The 16,575-nt window shown below is 37.7% G+C and overlaps 1 protein-coding gene across 1 annotated transcript in view; it reads right to left on the bottom strand.

The window, feature by feature from the left end:
• Window positions 1–16,575, bottom strand: part of LAMB4 (laminin subunit beta 4) — a 109,827-nt gene that overhangs the window by 3,982 nt on the left and 89,270 nt on the right. The window contains exons 30-33 of the mRNA XM_075205964.1: window positions 15,769–15,967; window positions 14,660–14,798; window positions 10,958–11,134; window positions 8,993–9,146 (exon numbers count right to left, since the gene is read on the bottom strand). Coding sequence (XP_075062065.1) covers window positions 8,993–9,146; window positions 10,958–11,134; window positions 14,660–14,798; window positions 15,769–15,967 — 669 coding nt within the window. The remainder of the gene's footprint in view (window positions 1–8,992; window positions 9,147–10,957; window positions 11,135–14,659; window positions 14,799–15,768; window positions 15,968–16,575) is intronic.

Genomic DNA, 16,575 nt, shown 5'->3' on the forward strand with positions numbered 1-16,575 from the left:
CCACTTTTGAGTACAAAAAATAATAATTGATTTATAAATTGTATATGTGTTTAGCCCATAAAAACAGAATATCACTTATGTCTAATTGCACAATGAATAAAGGCAGAGGGCTCAATCAGGGGCAGAATGCAGCATTGCCAGGTCCCACACCAAAATGTGGGGTGGTCCCATTGATGCTAAGCTCCTCTACTCTGGGCCTCTTCTGACCATGTGTGGATCCATTGTATGCGATGTGAAACTCCAATTACAGTTTTACTATGCAAGTGTCCGCTCATGTGTGGGTTCAGCCTCTGCTTATTCAACACTGCATGGGTTGGGAGAAGGTAAGGGAGCGATAAATGTATTTGTATGGTTAATGCTCTCTAGCTACGAGTGTTTATAAATGATGATGATGATGATGATGTGTCTATTTCAAACAAATAACTATAACACCTGACAGAAATTTTGGGCTGGGGTACCCTTGTCAACACCACTATTGTTAACCACCCACTGTTATGTACACCATTACATTGAAATTTCTTAAGGAGGAGCATGGAGTGGAAAATCAAGGAAAAATAAAACAAGCAGTGGTACGGGAAAGAGAAGTATAGAAAAGGGATGAAAAGAGAAGAAAACTGGAGAGAGATGAAAAAGTCTAAATAAGTCTCTTATTGTAATGCGGGCAGAGGCTGGGCTATTAATTTAATGGTGCGGTGGGATATATTAATTTATTAATTAATTTAATGGTGAGACTATTAAATTTAATAGTGGGGTACGCCAGTGCCTATTCATTTAAAGTGTGATAATGAGACTATTTATTAAATGCTGGGGTGGATTTGAGACTATCAATTAAATGTCGGGCCAAGTTTGGGGAGGAGGGCTAGCTAACAAACATGAATACTAAGTAATGCTGCGGCAGCATGGGGGGAAACAGGTTTAATTATTAAATATGAATGCTATTAATTTAATGTTGGGGCCTTTTGGGGGAGAAATATATGTGTTTATTAAATGTGAATCCCTTTAATTTAATGTTGGGCTAACTAAGGTGGGTAGGTTTATTTATTAAATATAAATACTAATCATTTAATGTTGGGGCTACTTGGGGGTGGGTGTATTTATTAATGTGAACAAATGTATATATTTAAAAAATTGTAAGGCGGTGCATATTGGGGGAAGTAGGTCTGCTTACTAACTCCGAATGCTATTAATTTAATGCTGGGGCTGGTTAGAGAAATTGGTCTACTGTATTTATTAAGTGTGAGTGCTATTCATTTGATGTTGGGTTAGTTACATGGAGGGAAGCCTAATTATTAAATATGGGTGCTGTTGTTTGAACATCAGGGGAAGTAGGGGGGGAGGGAGGTCTAGAGGGTTAGAGTATAGGTTCTAATTCCCTGTGTCTTCACATTAACTATAACCATGACCATTTAAAATGTACAGTCATGGCCAAAAGTTTTGAGAATGACACAAATATTATTTTTCACAAAATCTGCTGCCTCAGTTTTTATGATGGTAATTTGCATATACTCCAGAATGTCATGAAGAGTGATCAGATGAATTACAATTAATTTCAAAGTCCCTCTTTGCCATGACAATGAACTTTATCCCAAAAACATTTCCACTGCATTTCAGCCCTGCCACAAAAGGACCAGCTGACATCAGGTCAGTGATTCTCTCATTAACACAGGTGAGAGTGTTGACAAGGACAAGGCTGGATATCGCTCTGTCATGCTGATTGAGTTAGAATAACAGACTGGAAGCTTTAAAAGGAGGATGGTGGTTGAAATCATTGTTCTTCCTCTGTTAACCATGGCTATCTGCTTGGAAACACGAAAAGTCATCATTGCTTTGCACAAAAAGGGCTTCACAGGCAATGATATTGCTGCTAGTAAGTTTGCACCTAAATCAACCATTTATTGGATCATCAACTTCAAGGAGAGATGTCCAATAGCTGTGAAGAATGCTTCAGGGCGCCCATGAATGTCCAGCAAGCGCCAGGGCCGTCTCCTAAAGTTGATTCAGCTGAGGGGTCGGGGCACCACCAGTGCAGAGCTTGCTCAGGAATGGCACCAGGCAGGTGTTGGTGCATCTGCATGCACAGTGAGGTGAAGACTTTTGGAGTATGGCCTGGTGTCAAGACGGCCAGCAAAGAAGCCACTTCTCTTCAGAAAAAACATCAGGGACAGACTGATATTCTGCAAAAGGTACAGGGATTGGACTGCTGAAGACTGGGGTAAAGTCACTTTCTCTGATGAATCCCCTTTCAGATTGTTTGGGGCATCTGGTTAAACGCTTGTCCAGACAAGGAAAGTTGAGTGCTACCATGAGTCCTGTGTCATGCCAACGGAAAAGCATCCTGAAACCAATCATGTGTGGGGTTGCTTCACAGCCAAGGGAGTGGGCTCACTCACAATTTTGCCTAAGAACACAGCCATGAATAAAGAATGGCACCAAAACATCCTCCACGAGCAACTTCTCTCAACCATCCAAGAACAGTTTGGTTGTGAACAATGCCTTTTCCAGTATGATGGAGCACCTTGCCATAAGGCAAAAGTGATAACTAAGTGGCTCGGGGATCAAAACATCAAAATTTTAGGTCAATGGCCAGGAAACTCCCCAGACCTTAATCCCATTGAGAACTTGTGGTCAATCCTCAAGAGGCAGGTGGACAAACAAAAATCCACAAATTCTGACAAACTCCAAGCAATGATTAGGCCAGAATGGGCGGCCATCAGTCAGTTTGTGGCCCAGAAGTTGATTGACAGCATGCCAGGGCGAATTGCAGAGGTCTTCAAAAAGAAGGGTCAACACTGCAAATATTGACTCTTTGCATAAAGTTAATGTAATTGTCAATAAAAGCCTTTGACACTTATGAAATGCTTGTAATTTTACTTCAGTATACCATAGCAACATCTGACAAAAAGGTCCAAAAACACTGAAGCAGCAAACTTTGTGCATTCTCAAAACTTTTGGCCATGACTGTACTGTATTGTTACTGCATTGGAGTTGCCATGAAAACACAGTGTAATGGGCCCCACAATTTCTGATGGCAGCCCTGATGGTACACTATTGCTGACTTTGATCTATACGTTTAATCTGGTTATGTTGTGTCTGATCATATATGAAAATCTCAAAATTTAGACAGGAAAACCAGGAAAAAAGATGAAAGGCAGCACTACTTAACATGAAGGTAAGTAATTTATAGAATGGATAATAGGCTGAAATTAGGCAAATGGCTCAATCAGGGGCAGAATGTGGCACTACTGGGACCCACAGCTAAATTTGTGTCAGGGCCTGTTGATGTGGAGCTCCCCTCCACCAGTCCCATGCTATTCTCACAGAAAAGCAGATGGTTGTACCTATTATAAACATGGATGGGTCCGGTGTTTACACAGTGAAACCCCAAATACAGTTTCACTGCACATAAGCTAGGCCAGAGGTTGCTTAGAAGTGGCCCCCGTTCTGCACATCTGATCATGTTTAGGTCCGGCACATAAATAGAGGTCAAGAGTATGGGCATCAGGAGGGTGATCCAGTATTGCATTGCTGGGCTCCTCTAACCTCCTGCAGTATGGGTAGTTCTGACACTTGGCTCAATTACAGGATGTATTGAACCCTAAGCTATGTAGCATTTGCTGCTCACATGAACAGAATGAAATATTGAACAGAATGAAAAAACGAAGTATCTATGAGAAAATAGTGGCTGCATCCTTTTGTCATGGACTCTTTTGTGCCATGTATTTCATTGCTACCCATACATGGCAAAGTGGCAATAGATTTCCTTGCTTGAATTATATTCCTGGCAGTTTGTAAGCCTTGCTTTCAATTTCAAATCTACTGTGAGCAATCTGCTCATCTGGATAAATCCTTAGGGTCATATTCAATTAAGCACGAAGTGCTTCCAGAACAGACCCGAAGTCACTTTGGGTTACCGCAACATTGTGGATTTCTGTTCACCGTCCGTCCTTCAGAGCAGCGAAGGGAAATCTGCGTTGATGTGGTACCGTATCTCCTGATTAATGCATAGATACGATGTCTGTGGCTTATTGAGCATACCCCTTAGAGTGTTCCTTTAAGGTTTTAAGCAATCTTTATTTGATTCTGCTTTTTGCTGTGCAGCTTATGCCTATTGGCAAAATGACAAATGAGGCTGCAGAAAATTTTTTCTCTCTAGATCACTGACCTTATGCTTGTTAATGACAAATTATACATAGAATTTACCATTGTTTAAATGCCACCTTTTGAAAGAGATGCAAGTGTGTAGATAAAACAAAAATTCAATCTAAAATCCAACAGACTAAACTATCCTATTGTTTGAAGATGGTACACAATCACTAACTTTGATCTACACTTTTAACCTGGTTATGTTGTGTCTGATCATATATAAGAATGTCAAAATCTAGACAGGAAAACCAGATAAAAAGATGAAAGACAGCATTATTAACACCAAAGTGAGCAGTTTAGAATGGATAATAGGCTGGAATAGTTTTTAAATAAAAAAAACTATTTAAACATTTTAAAAAGTCACCAAGGAGTAATGGGCCCATGTGAAACATTTATAAAGTGGTACTTATCCCTTATAATACATTAGCATGTTGGTGTTTTTATTGTTACAATTCCATATAATCAAGCTTAAGTATACTTACTGTTTGTTTAATTAAGTATATTTTTAATGAGAAAAAGCAAAGCTGTCACAGATAAGCACTTTGAAAAAACGTTTGAGCTTATTTGTGATAGGTTGCTCATGCAAGTGGGTGGGTCCAAGTGCAGGGTTAGTGATTATAATTGTTAGGGCCAACATTGGCATACTGTGGATGGAATAATCTCTGGCTGCAGTGGTGAGGAATGGTGCAGGTATTGTTTAAACAAAGGAATATATATGTTACCTTTGTCACTCTCGAACATCAATAAGAGCCCAATAAAAGGCGCGGATCAACACCACTTGTGACGAAATGTAGTATATCGAATGACTGATTGTTATTTTCTGTTGAATTAAGGTATAACACTGTGAATATTTTATGTAACCTTTCACAGTGTATTTGGTTAACTGACCTGAGTCTAACCTAGGCAAGTGTCAATGGTCTTTTTTGAATGTAGCCAGGACCAGAGACAGATAAGATCTCTGAGTAGTTTGTGTATGCATGGAAATATTTTTCAGATCAAATATATTTTAATCTAGCGTATTCTCTGTGATTCCATGCTACATGTGTATGTTATTTAAGCGGAAACAATAATAAGTGGTTCTGGTGAACGTTGGGACACCATAATAAATCCTTTATGGTGGCAGAAAATGTGTATTTATATATATATTTTTATAGTTTTTTTATGGTCTCAGCTACAAAAGTCTAGGAAGAGAGCACTAACGCTGCACACTGGAAAGCCTTTACTTGTGCAGGACACCTTAGAGCCAGCAGTGTACGATTCGGACAAATGATAGAATCTGACTGTGCAATGAAGAAGTGCATAGATAATGTGTTAAAGTCATTGGTGTTGCACATGTTTTAATTTTCTCCAGAAGTGGGATACTTCAGGATATATGGTACGCAGACTTATATGTTTTCCTGTGTTGCACTTATATGGGTGTCATATAAATTGGTAATTTTGGGATACCAATCCCACACACCCCATAGGATTGTGGGGTTACTGGTGATATTGCCCTTACCAAAAAATACCACAGAGTTACACTATGTTTGCTCTTTCCGCATCTTTGTACTGACTGGTGGAGTTCTGGAGGACTACAAGTACAGCAAAGACTACTCCACTATTTCCTAAAAAGACCCATCGCCATTTATCTCACGGTACGCATGTTATTGCTCTATCCCACGTTGCATATCTAATATACCACTGAAAGGCGCCCTGCTTGTTTTTCTGTTGCAATATATATATATATCATATACAACTGCTCACCTGCTGTGACTATTAGGGTATCGGCACTCACAGGTAAACACGTTTAAGACCCGGATAAGGTTTTGCCCGCCTGCCAGAACTATTAGATCCATATGAACTAGATCTAATTGAAGCTGCTGTATTAGATCTAGTTTACACTAAATCTATTAGCGCTGGCAAAAAGAGTTACCCATTCAACTAATCAGGGTCTCTTCTAGATATAAACAAATATAAACAATTCTGAAAAAAGAAAATCAATCAGTCAATATAATGTATCACTTCCTCTAATGTTAGGTCAGTATTTGGAATATCTATACTAGGAAGAATTAGTTGATTTGTCCTGAAAGAAAACGATACTTTATTATTACAACATCTGCCTTGATGAACTAAAACAAAAAAAAAAATATTTAAATTAGTCCTCATGAAATTATTCCATTCCAAAAACTGGAGAATTGATAATGACTGTTCCAGAACTCTCTGGTCATGAAGTGGTTAGCAATAATATGATAATACATGAACAAACAATGATTATCATCAGCAAAACAGTGAATGAGATATTATTTATGTGTCAGGACACAAACCACTGGAGTAATTGTTCAATACCAGTAATTGTTTTGGTAAAAAATACAAAACAGTAGTAGAAAGGTAAAAAAAATAAAAAAAAATCTTAAAATATTCAACCCCGCTAGAGCCTCAAATTCCTGAAAAATGAAATATCTTCCAAGTGACACACATTTAGTTATGGGAAACTGGTTCACATCAAAATATGTCAAAATGCTATGAAAAACAGATGGCTGCATGTAATTTGGATTAAACTGGCCATCAATCTAGTTGTATTCTAATTTCTTCATCTTCAAGAATTCATCTATTAATTATAGCCCATATTCTCATATCTGGGAATTCCCCAATAGTAAATTGTGGTTAAGCTGTATTGTTTGGAACCTATTATCATTAGTCGTTGCTGGATGTTTCATGAAGAACATAACGAGATTGTTTTTATAAGATGGCAGTTAGACAAGCCCAGTGTTGACATGGAAGAATGTGTCTGAACTGCACCATGTGGTTTCTAACTGACAGTTAAGGATAACTGACGAAAAAAAGTAGACTCTTTATATACCCTTTGGATGTTTACTGTAAAGTTCCTGCCCCTTGTGCTTTTAAAGCACCAGCTGCTGACAGACAGGAATGTAATGAAAAGAATAGACAAACCTCCATGGTCTGGGTATATAGGAAGGTACAGGTACGTTGGGTGTCTGGAACATATATAGTGCAGTTATTGTCTTTGGGCTTGCACTAAATATATATATTTTTTAGGATTTGGTGAGACTTAGTGGTCTATTTACATTGTTACGGTGAACCATACAAAAACAACAGTTTCTGAATGCAGCCTCTATATATTAATATGGGGATTGTGAAAGTATGAAATTTACAAAGCTGCGACAATCAGAGATTTTCATAGGTAGACTTAAAATCCTATCAGGTGCCTATCACCATGTAAAGATGGCGTTGGGCACCTGATCGTCCAGAGAACCCTTTATCCAGCCAGAGCCTTTTGAATGCATGAACTGCCCATGGCCAGATATTTTACCAGTGCGTGTGTAGAAGATCAACAGGAAGCCAGAAGAAAGAATATCTATGGGACCATCGTGTCGGTGTTAGGAGCAATGCAAAGCACCATCCTCTATCAAAAAGGAGAGGAATTTTCGCATCGCATTGCAAGGCAGGTAAGTTTTATGAAATACCTGCGGTACTACACTATGCAGTGTTACGATGTGATACATAATGTTGCCTATCGTAGTTCACGGGGCAGAATTTGTAAATAGAGCCCTTGAGTTACTACTGTTTGCTGCTGGGTCATTTGGAACAAGATACAATTACAAAAAATGCCAAATTATGGTATCCAATTTTGTGGCTTCTAACTTTTTTTCTTTGCCAGTTCAATTTAGCTTCATAAATGGCCTAATCTCACCAAAAAATCTCCTTATGAGGTGCCGGGCTCCTCAATTTGCACAGGTGCTCCTAGATTTCTACCAAAGCTCACAGTAGTGCATCCATTGGCCCATTTGTAAAACAACGTTTCAAATACACAGAAGTGCCACATGTAAGAAAGAGTACAGGTATCACTTCACTTCAATTATTAATTTAAACTATAAATTAGGCTAAACTAAGCACTATTTTATGAGGACAACAAAGTTTAATTCAATGGAAGTGGTGGCTCTAAAGTGGCAGGAGACCTAATTTAGTGTTAAGAACAAATGGGTGCAAATTAGCTCATTGGCAAACCGAGCCCACAAATATCAAGCAGCGTTATGTTAACACTACGATTTAGAGTTAAGCTAGTATGGGCCTCAGTTCCAACTCTAAACCTGCCCACTCCCGGCGGCGCAACATTGCACCTTCTTTCTGGTTTTAATCCTAATGCTAAATCAGTCCCTTAATGTGAAGTTTACACATTTGAACAATGCACTTATCTTCTACTTCTCAGCACATCTATGTGCACTTCTATTTGTGGAGGCATCTTCTGAGAGTAGAGAGCAGGCGTCCTTCTAGATATGCACATGGCAGATGATCCAGGCACATGGAATGAGTGGCGGATCCAGGAAGAAAGGGAGGGGGCGATCGGGGCAATCACTCCCCCCCTCAGCAGCAAACATACCTTTTAAAGGACGCTGATCAAAGGGGGGAGGTGAGGGGAATCATGACCAGGGGTGGGGCCAACTTGGACCAACCAATCAGACTGAGGGGTTGTGACTATGCTAAATCGCTCTTCCCCAAAAAAAGTCTAGGTCCGCCCCTGCATGAGATGGGACTAAAATTAATTTATTTTGTATCACGCATTGAGATTTGCTTTCTCTGCTAACTTGTGGAAGCTGGAGATAACATCCTCTTACAGGCAATTCTTAAGGCTCTCCATGAACATACACAGCTTTACTTTTATTGTCTTCACCATGAAAAATTAGCACCATCCTAGAACGAAAGACCTTTTTTCATATATATTATACAATGAAAAAATAATAAATGAATTATTTATTATATTCCCTTTAAATATACATATTCTATTGTATGAAACATATTTGTTGCTTCTATTTTCTAGCATCTATGTAATGGCAGAATATATGTGAAATACCTGATATGCGATTAAATTTGGCATCAATTTCCTTGGCCAACTTTTCTGCATTTTTTTTCAGTTGCTGCAATCTATCTAAGATTTCTGGAGGAATATCCCTCTTCTGTAGCGTTTCCTGGAGTAACGCATATTTATCTTTTAGATCACTGAGGTTCTGTAAAAATAATAAAAAAACAATTAAGGCTATTTGTTAACAGAAAGTGCAACCCGAGTGTCACAATTGCATTGTAATGTCATAAAAGTTTACTTGCAAGGAATAAGGGTTGGTTTATGAGCTAGCAGGGATGGAGGCAGCAGATCTATTAAGGTTTTGTGTGATGCAGGGATTTAAGGCCTTACAAAATGACAAGAAAGTTGTAACATATTGGAAGTGGGATAATGGCGTTTTTACTTTCAAAGCTGCAATAATTGTGCACATTGGATGCAAAGGTGGATAATGGATGTTCAATGTGGGCATACATATATGTTATGATGTCCTATGATAGAAGGTACAACTGTGGGATAGGAGCATAACTGAAATAACCAAGATCATACATTTAGGTTAATGCAATGATATCTGGAAATACAGCTAAACTGGGTAATTCCTTGAAAAAATAGGTACTAGGGTTTCTGTGGACACCCCGTATTTTATGCATTATAATTTTAAGGATTGTGATTCAATGTGCTTCAGTATTTATCTCAGAAAAATGTTATCCTGGAAACCTGTATGAAGAGGTCACTTTGCCATTAAATATGGGCTTCAATTATTCAAATTACGATAGTGGAACAAAACCAGCTGGGGCCCTGGCTTCATCTATGAGTGAGCTGGTGTTTGAGAACCTACAAGTTCCTGTTACCTGGGAGAACCAAAACAATATAGTCAACTTGGCCGTGCAACATCACTTGTTTCACTGGCATTTCATGCTGGACCAAGGACCTATTTTCTTAAAAGAATTAACTATTTTAACAATATTACAACAACATATCCAGATTCCTTGATTAGCCTTCAATATATGTATGTCCTTGTGTATTTCAGGTGTTCTGCTGCTACCACGAATTTATAACGTATTCAGTTGCCGCTATGTGGCACTTTGCACAGGTTATTAAATGTTGTTTGTGTGAACATCCCATGCTTTTGTATATTATCATTTTGAAGACTGTGAATGTTTCAGTGGGATCCAGCAGCTCACCTATTTGATTGATAGGATCATTATTCTTAATTTGTAGAACCATGCAATATTTGTATTTAATTGAATGTCATTTGTATAATTGTATTTGTGTTTATATTTAATTAGATTTTCTAAGCTAATTTTTTCAGTTAATAGCAATTGTTGCAACATTATTCTTTCTTGTGTATATGACAATTCATTACATTACAATTTTGTGTAGAAATAGTGTAAATAAAGTTTACATTTACTAACACTGTCAAGTCACATCTGAACGCTATATCTATGCAATCCGCACACAATTTCTACACAATCGTAGTGTGTAAGCATACACACCTGTTACAACTGATATAGTTCCTACGCATATGCTAGCAATGTACATATGCACTTTATTAATGCATTTAAGGCATCTTTTACTGATTACCTTTAGGGAACAAAAATGCGTCTCACTTTACATGAGCCACTCATTTGTTTAGCAACTCCTCACAGAGAAGGTAGAGTGGGGCACATAATGATTATCATCGTGTTGATGACATTTTCATCATTTTCAGCAAATTCTGGATAACAGATGGCTGGATAAGTGATCCCATACCTGTAATCTCATTTTAAATGTAAAGTAATACTGGGGCACTTCAGCTGTGAGAATGCTGCATGCACTTCTATTATGACAGGGAAACAGCATTTTCCAAAGAAAGATGTATGCCATTAAACTAGCTACAAATCTCTGGATTTTACTAGCTGAAAAATACATTGGTAGTTGGTATTGGTAGTTTTGAAGTCAACCAAAACTAATACCGAGAAGTTGAGAAAGGTCACGTACATTTTCACTTGCAGCTGCCTCTTTTAAAGCAGAGTTTGCACCTGTCTGTGCTTTTCTTGCTGTGTTCCTGTTCTGTAGCATCTTTCTTTGCAGTTCAGCAAGCTTTGTCTCCAACTGAGAGTGCAGCTCTTTTATAGCCTTAAATTTGTTATCGGTCATATCTGCTTTTGTTTTGGCCTGAGTAAAAAATATAACATTCGATCATGCTTCGTATATTATGTATATATTTTGGTGTTACAAACAATGCGACACAATTATATCTACTATTATATGTCTTCTGTATTGGTTAATGAAATTAATATGAAATTCAGTTCATGGTTTTGACACAATTGTATATCAAACATCAGTTAACATCTTTAATATGGTTGATGGTACATTAACACTTAAAATTTTAAAAACACACTTACATTTGACAAACAGTTCAGGGTTAAAGAAATTAATTTCTGTTCCAATATTGAATGTTTACATCTGGGATAATGTGCTGCCTACTATAAATTATCCTGGTATTAGAAGTCACCTTTATAAGGTAGCACATATCTCTGAGGTGACTTCTAGTAATTTACAGTAAGGAGTGTGCTATTCCTTACATTATATAAACTGTTACATGTTGTAATACTATAATTATGAACACTGAAGTGATGAGGTCAGAACTAACAGTGTACACATGTATTAGTACCTCTGGTGTGTTATAAAGTGGTATAATTATAAGACGTTGTTATCAAAAACCCTATAGCAGTATACAGGCTAATATTTTTTACTTACTAATATAACATTGTAATCTTTGCACTCTGTTTTAGATATAGGGTCTAGCAGGTCAGTTTGCTACCAATGTGATTGCTACAGCTGTTTCTATATCAGTTGTATATTTTCCTTCATCTATTCTTAATCGATATGCACAGATAAGTAATTCCATACTGACTGTAGGATGTGGTTTGTAAAAGTGACATTTTAAATAAACTTCCTGAAATAAGTTTCCTTCATGTGCAAAGGAAATGGTATAAGACTGTTGTCTGTAGACATGTGCTTTAGTTAGTAGTTTGTTATGGCTTCTTTGGGGAATATTTACTAAACTGCGGGTTTCAAAAAATGGAGATGTTCCCTAAAGCAAATAATCAAAATCATTTATTTAGCACATTCTACAAAATGACGGCTAGAATCTGATTGTTTGTTATAGGCAACATCTTTACTTTTTCAAACCCACAGTTTAGTAAATATACCTCTCTGTCTTTATGAACTGTCTTCTCATTCCTTCCTGAGCACAATGCTTATTGATATTATCTGTTCTTATCTTAGTCTAACTTACTCATATTGCTTCATTATCTCCCCTATATAGCCCTTTCTCTCAGACAAATCTTTGTGTCTGCACTGTCAAGTATGTACATTAACAGGGCTGCATTTATCTTATTATGACATACTTTTGGTCCAAATACTGTTTTAAAATGAACTCATACTATAAGCTGTTGAGGTTTTCAGGAAAGGTGACATAGCTAAAAAAAAATTCAGGGCCTAATGTGGCCAGCAGTCCTCAATTGGACAGATCTGGTCTGAATCACTGGATGTCCTGGCCTGCCATGCCTTGTCAAGCCAGTCTTATCAGTTTGTCATAAGTGTAAATTGCGTTCATACATGCAGTGCATGCAATTGCATTCATAGGCCTTAGGTCCATTTCTGAGCATTCGCAGAACTATTTCATGCAAGGTATAGCACACAAAGGGACTTACGTCAAAACATGAATCAGGCCCTGTCTGTACAGTGCGCATTGACAGCATCCTTTTTTTTGTTTTTTGTTAATAATCATTTTTTATTGGATTTTACAAAAGGAAATGCAAGACAGAAATACCAAAGAGCCAGGCATAAATGGTAAAAGTGTCAAATGACAGCATCCATATTTATGTAATTAATGTAAAAATATTTATATAAATGATTATACTGCTAACAGTTGTTATTTATGTGTTCTGAAGTGCCCTTCTTGTGTGTATATTGCAGTCTGTTCTGTGTGTCTATGTACTGCAAATACTGTTTAGGATTATTTACACCCAGATTCAAATGGAAACATATCTTGAGATATGCTTGGATTTGAATGTGGTTATAATTACGCACAAGTTCTGTGTTCTTTACAGTCAGAAATATAGAATTTGTTTCTATGTTTCTATGACTGTAAAGACTGTTATATTTTCAAAACCCCAAATCTCTAGAATATATCAAGTGACCTTGGCTTTCTTCTTTTGTCATTCCACTTCAACCTTAGAAGTTCTTCTCTTGGTGGGCCAGCATTGCGACAATTACTCTGACAAACCTAGTAAAATTTTCTATCATTGCAATACGGTGGTCAGTGTAAATGATTGCACTGGGTGATTGAAGAAGCAATGCAACATTTAGTGGGCCACCAACCCTACACTCTGATTACCAGACTTGTAGCTTGTAGCACCCAGCATCTTCTGGGCAGCATAAAAAGTAATACAGAAAGTAGATGGAAACACATCGGTTTCTTAATTTTTGCTTATTTTTTTCACTGCCCAGACTTTATCTGTGTTGGAAACTGAAAATGTTACAAAGGGCACCACCTGTATCCGTAATTTCATTCTTAATGGTAGCTCCAAAGAGATGGTGAGGTACCTCTCCATAAAGGTATACATGTCTGATAATTGTATCCTCACCTAACTACGCTCTCCATTCCCCCACCATCCCAATACTCCTATTATCCTCTTTTATTTCTAATAATAAAATATTTTATGCAGAGATTTGCATAAATTAAATTGGATTCCTAAGAAACTAAACACAATGAAACGGAAGGTAAATGTGGTCCTGTCCACATGAGCTTAAAAATGGCTCAACATCATCACCATTTATTTATATAGCGCCACTAATTCCGCAGCGCGGAGGTAATTATTAATTAATAAGGAAAGAATACAGAAACAGGCATTCTTTAAAAGGATTACCCAACTCATATTTTTTTCTTTTTTTTATACTCAGTACCTATGTTTGGAGGTTCCTGGACTTGGTTAGAGTGCGCAATTCAGGACACGGTAAGTACCCCTTTTGTGAAGTCTATACAATATGTAACAGCGCCAAAAAGTCAACATAAGAAACCAATAAAAATAAAAAATGTAAATTATATATGAGGATGTAATAGTAAAAATACCTGTGTATTGTCAGAAAACTCAAAATCGCATAATCTACCCGACAATAACTTTTAGCGCGATATATTTAGAAAAGCATTTGTAACAAATTAGAACAGAAAAACAGCCAGATATAAAATATACCCTTATGTAAAATATTGCTAAAAGTTTATGTGAGTATAAGGACCTGTTACAGGTGCAGGTTCACTGTAAAATTTTCTCCTGTTTGTATGACTATTGAATACTGAAACATGTTTGTAGGTAAGACTGTTTCAAGCAAAGCTTCTAATGGCTCTTTTATGAGTACACCTCTACTGTATCCTATCATACACAAAGAGGAAATGTCTGTGTCACTGATGGGAAAATGAGCAGGCTATGGCAATGGTTCTCAGGTTGGTTATCGGATTCAATAATGGTTGTCAGATTCAGGTAACTCATGGTGGATACTTACTGTATGGGTAGTCCATAATCTATCATAAACTGAATCGTCAATATCAATACACAATTCTTTGTTATGCAATGTCAAATTTTATGGCCAACATTTTTAGAACCTAAAATATAAAATGAACTGAAATATCTGTACCTGTGAAAGTTTGTTCCTAATATTCTGAATATTGTTATTTATATTCTTTAGTAAATTATTGGTTTTCTTCTGAGAAGTTTCAGCTTGTTTTAAATTATTTCGTATGTCATCTCCATTAGGAAGGTTTTCAACCGCCTTTCTAAAATAAAATGGGAACATGCATATAATTAGACATTTTCTTATAAAATCAGGCAAATGAAGAAATGTAACATATATTGAACATTAAAGCATTTATCGTAAGTATTTTCAACACATGTTATTCAATTGTCACATCAGTGTTCTGCTGCATGGTGTGGGAGCCATGTGGATATGTCCTAAATTTTCCCTGATTGCCAGAAAAATGTCATTGCATCTCACAAGGTACCCCTTGAATTCCCAATTGCCAGGTATATGGGATCTCTACCCTCTAGATGCCTCAACTGCTGTCCATCACTTCTCAGTTGCTCCAATAAATAAGAGCAAGGAGTAATGGGCTGTGTTCAGTGTGTAGGAGTGTGTTCATGGGGGCAACTGGCGGTCACTGCTGCATTCTGGAAAAATTTAAAGTTGATCTAGGACATGTCCTAACCCAGCTATAAATCTGTCCCTACATTTTTAAATTTACATTCCCCTCTAATGCAACATGGTTTTGCCCAGGTGCAAAGTTACTCCATTTTTAGGCTTTGCTCTCCCTAATGACTCAGGCCCTGCCTGCTTTTTTTCTGTAGTACACAAATATCAACTTTCAATTTCAGTGTACAAATAAGCTATCAAGTATTTGTGTGCTTCATGAAAAAACAGTCAGTATTTAACTTGTGTGCAAAATAGAAAACTAATTTGCACCCCTTGCATTGTAGCATGGTTTTGTCCAAGAGACGGGTGGAGTACCTTATAATGATAGTGACAACACAGACTGTGAAGTGGCCGAAATGATTTAACTGAAGGTGTAATCCACAAAGGGCTGATAACACTGACCAGTTGAAAACGACACTTGAAACAGCTCAGGAACATTCCAGCAGGCTACAATGATGTCAGTTTATTTAGAGAGATTGGCCAGTAGGCATGTGCTTATGTCTATTATTTCCACCCTCAAAAGATACAGTAAAGTGTTATTTTGATCATTTTCTTACTTGGCGTCTTTTGCTTGCTGGGTGAGTTTTTTTACTTGCTCCAGTTGATTTTGCAAATTTTTCTTGTTTTGATCGAAATCATCACAAAACTTTTTAATCTTGTTCAGCATGTTAATTAAATCATAAGGGGCGGCTGGCAGTTTAATGGCAAGAATTTCATTAGCTATTTTTTCAATTTCTTCTGGGTATGTAGTTGCATCTGCAAAGAGATAAACATTATGTCAATGCATTGGAATTCATGCTTGAGCCATGATTTAGCTATTTGTTTGATAATGAAACATATTACAATAACCATGACCTTTTTATCATGTTATTAGTAGGGATGAGCGGGCTCGGATTTTAGAAATCAGAATACCCCCGAACAGTGCCGATCCGAGCCTAATCCGAGCACTGTTCAGGTATTCCCGCTGATCGCAAAACTCGAAACGAGGCAAAACGTCATAATCCCGCCGTCGGATCTTGCGAGATCCGGATTCATATTAGTCCCGCTTGCCGCTGCCATCTTCGGGCATTGATCAGGGAAGAGGGAGGGTGTGTTAGTGGTGTCCTCTGTTCTGCTCATTCCAGTGGTTCTGTGTCCTGTGCTCTGTCCTGCTCAGTCCAGTGGTGCTGTCCTGCTCAGTTCAGTGGTGCTGTCCTGTACTCTGTCCTGCTCAGTCAAGTGGTGGTGTCCTGTGCTCTGTCCTGCTCAGTCCAGTGGTGCTGTCCTGTGCTCTCTCCTGCTCAGTCCAGTGGTGGTGTCCTGTGCTCTGTCCTGCTCAGTCCAGTGGTGCTGTCCTGTGCTCTGTCCTGCTCAGTCCAGTGGTG

This window comes from Mixophyes fleayi, chromosome 4 (genome assembly GCF_038048845.1).
Source record: "Mixophyes fleayi isolate aMixFle1 chromosome 4, aMixFle1.hap1, whole genome shotgun sequence".
Taxonomy (NCBI): Eukaryota; Metazoa; Chordata; class Amphibia; order Anura; family Limnodynastidae; genus Mixophyes; species Mixophyes fleayi.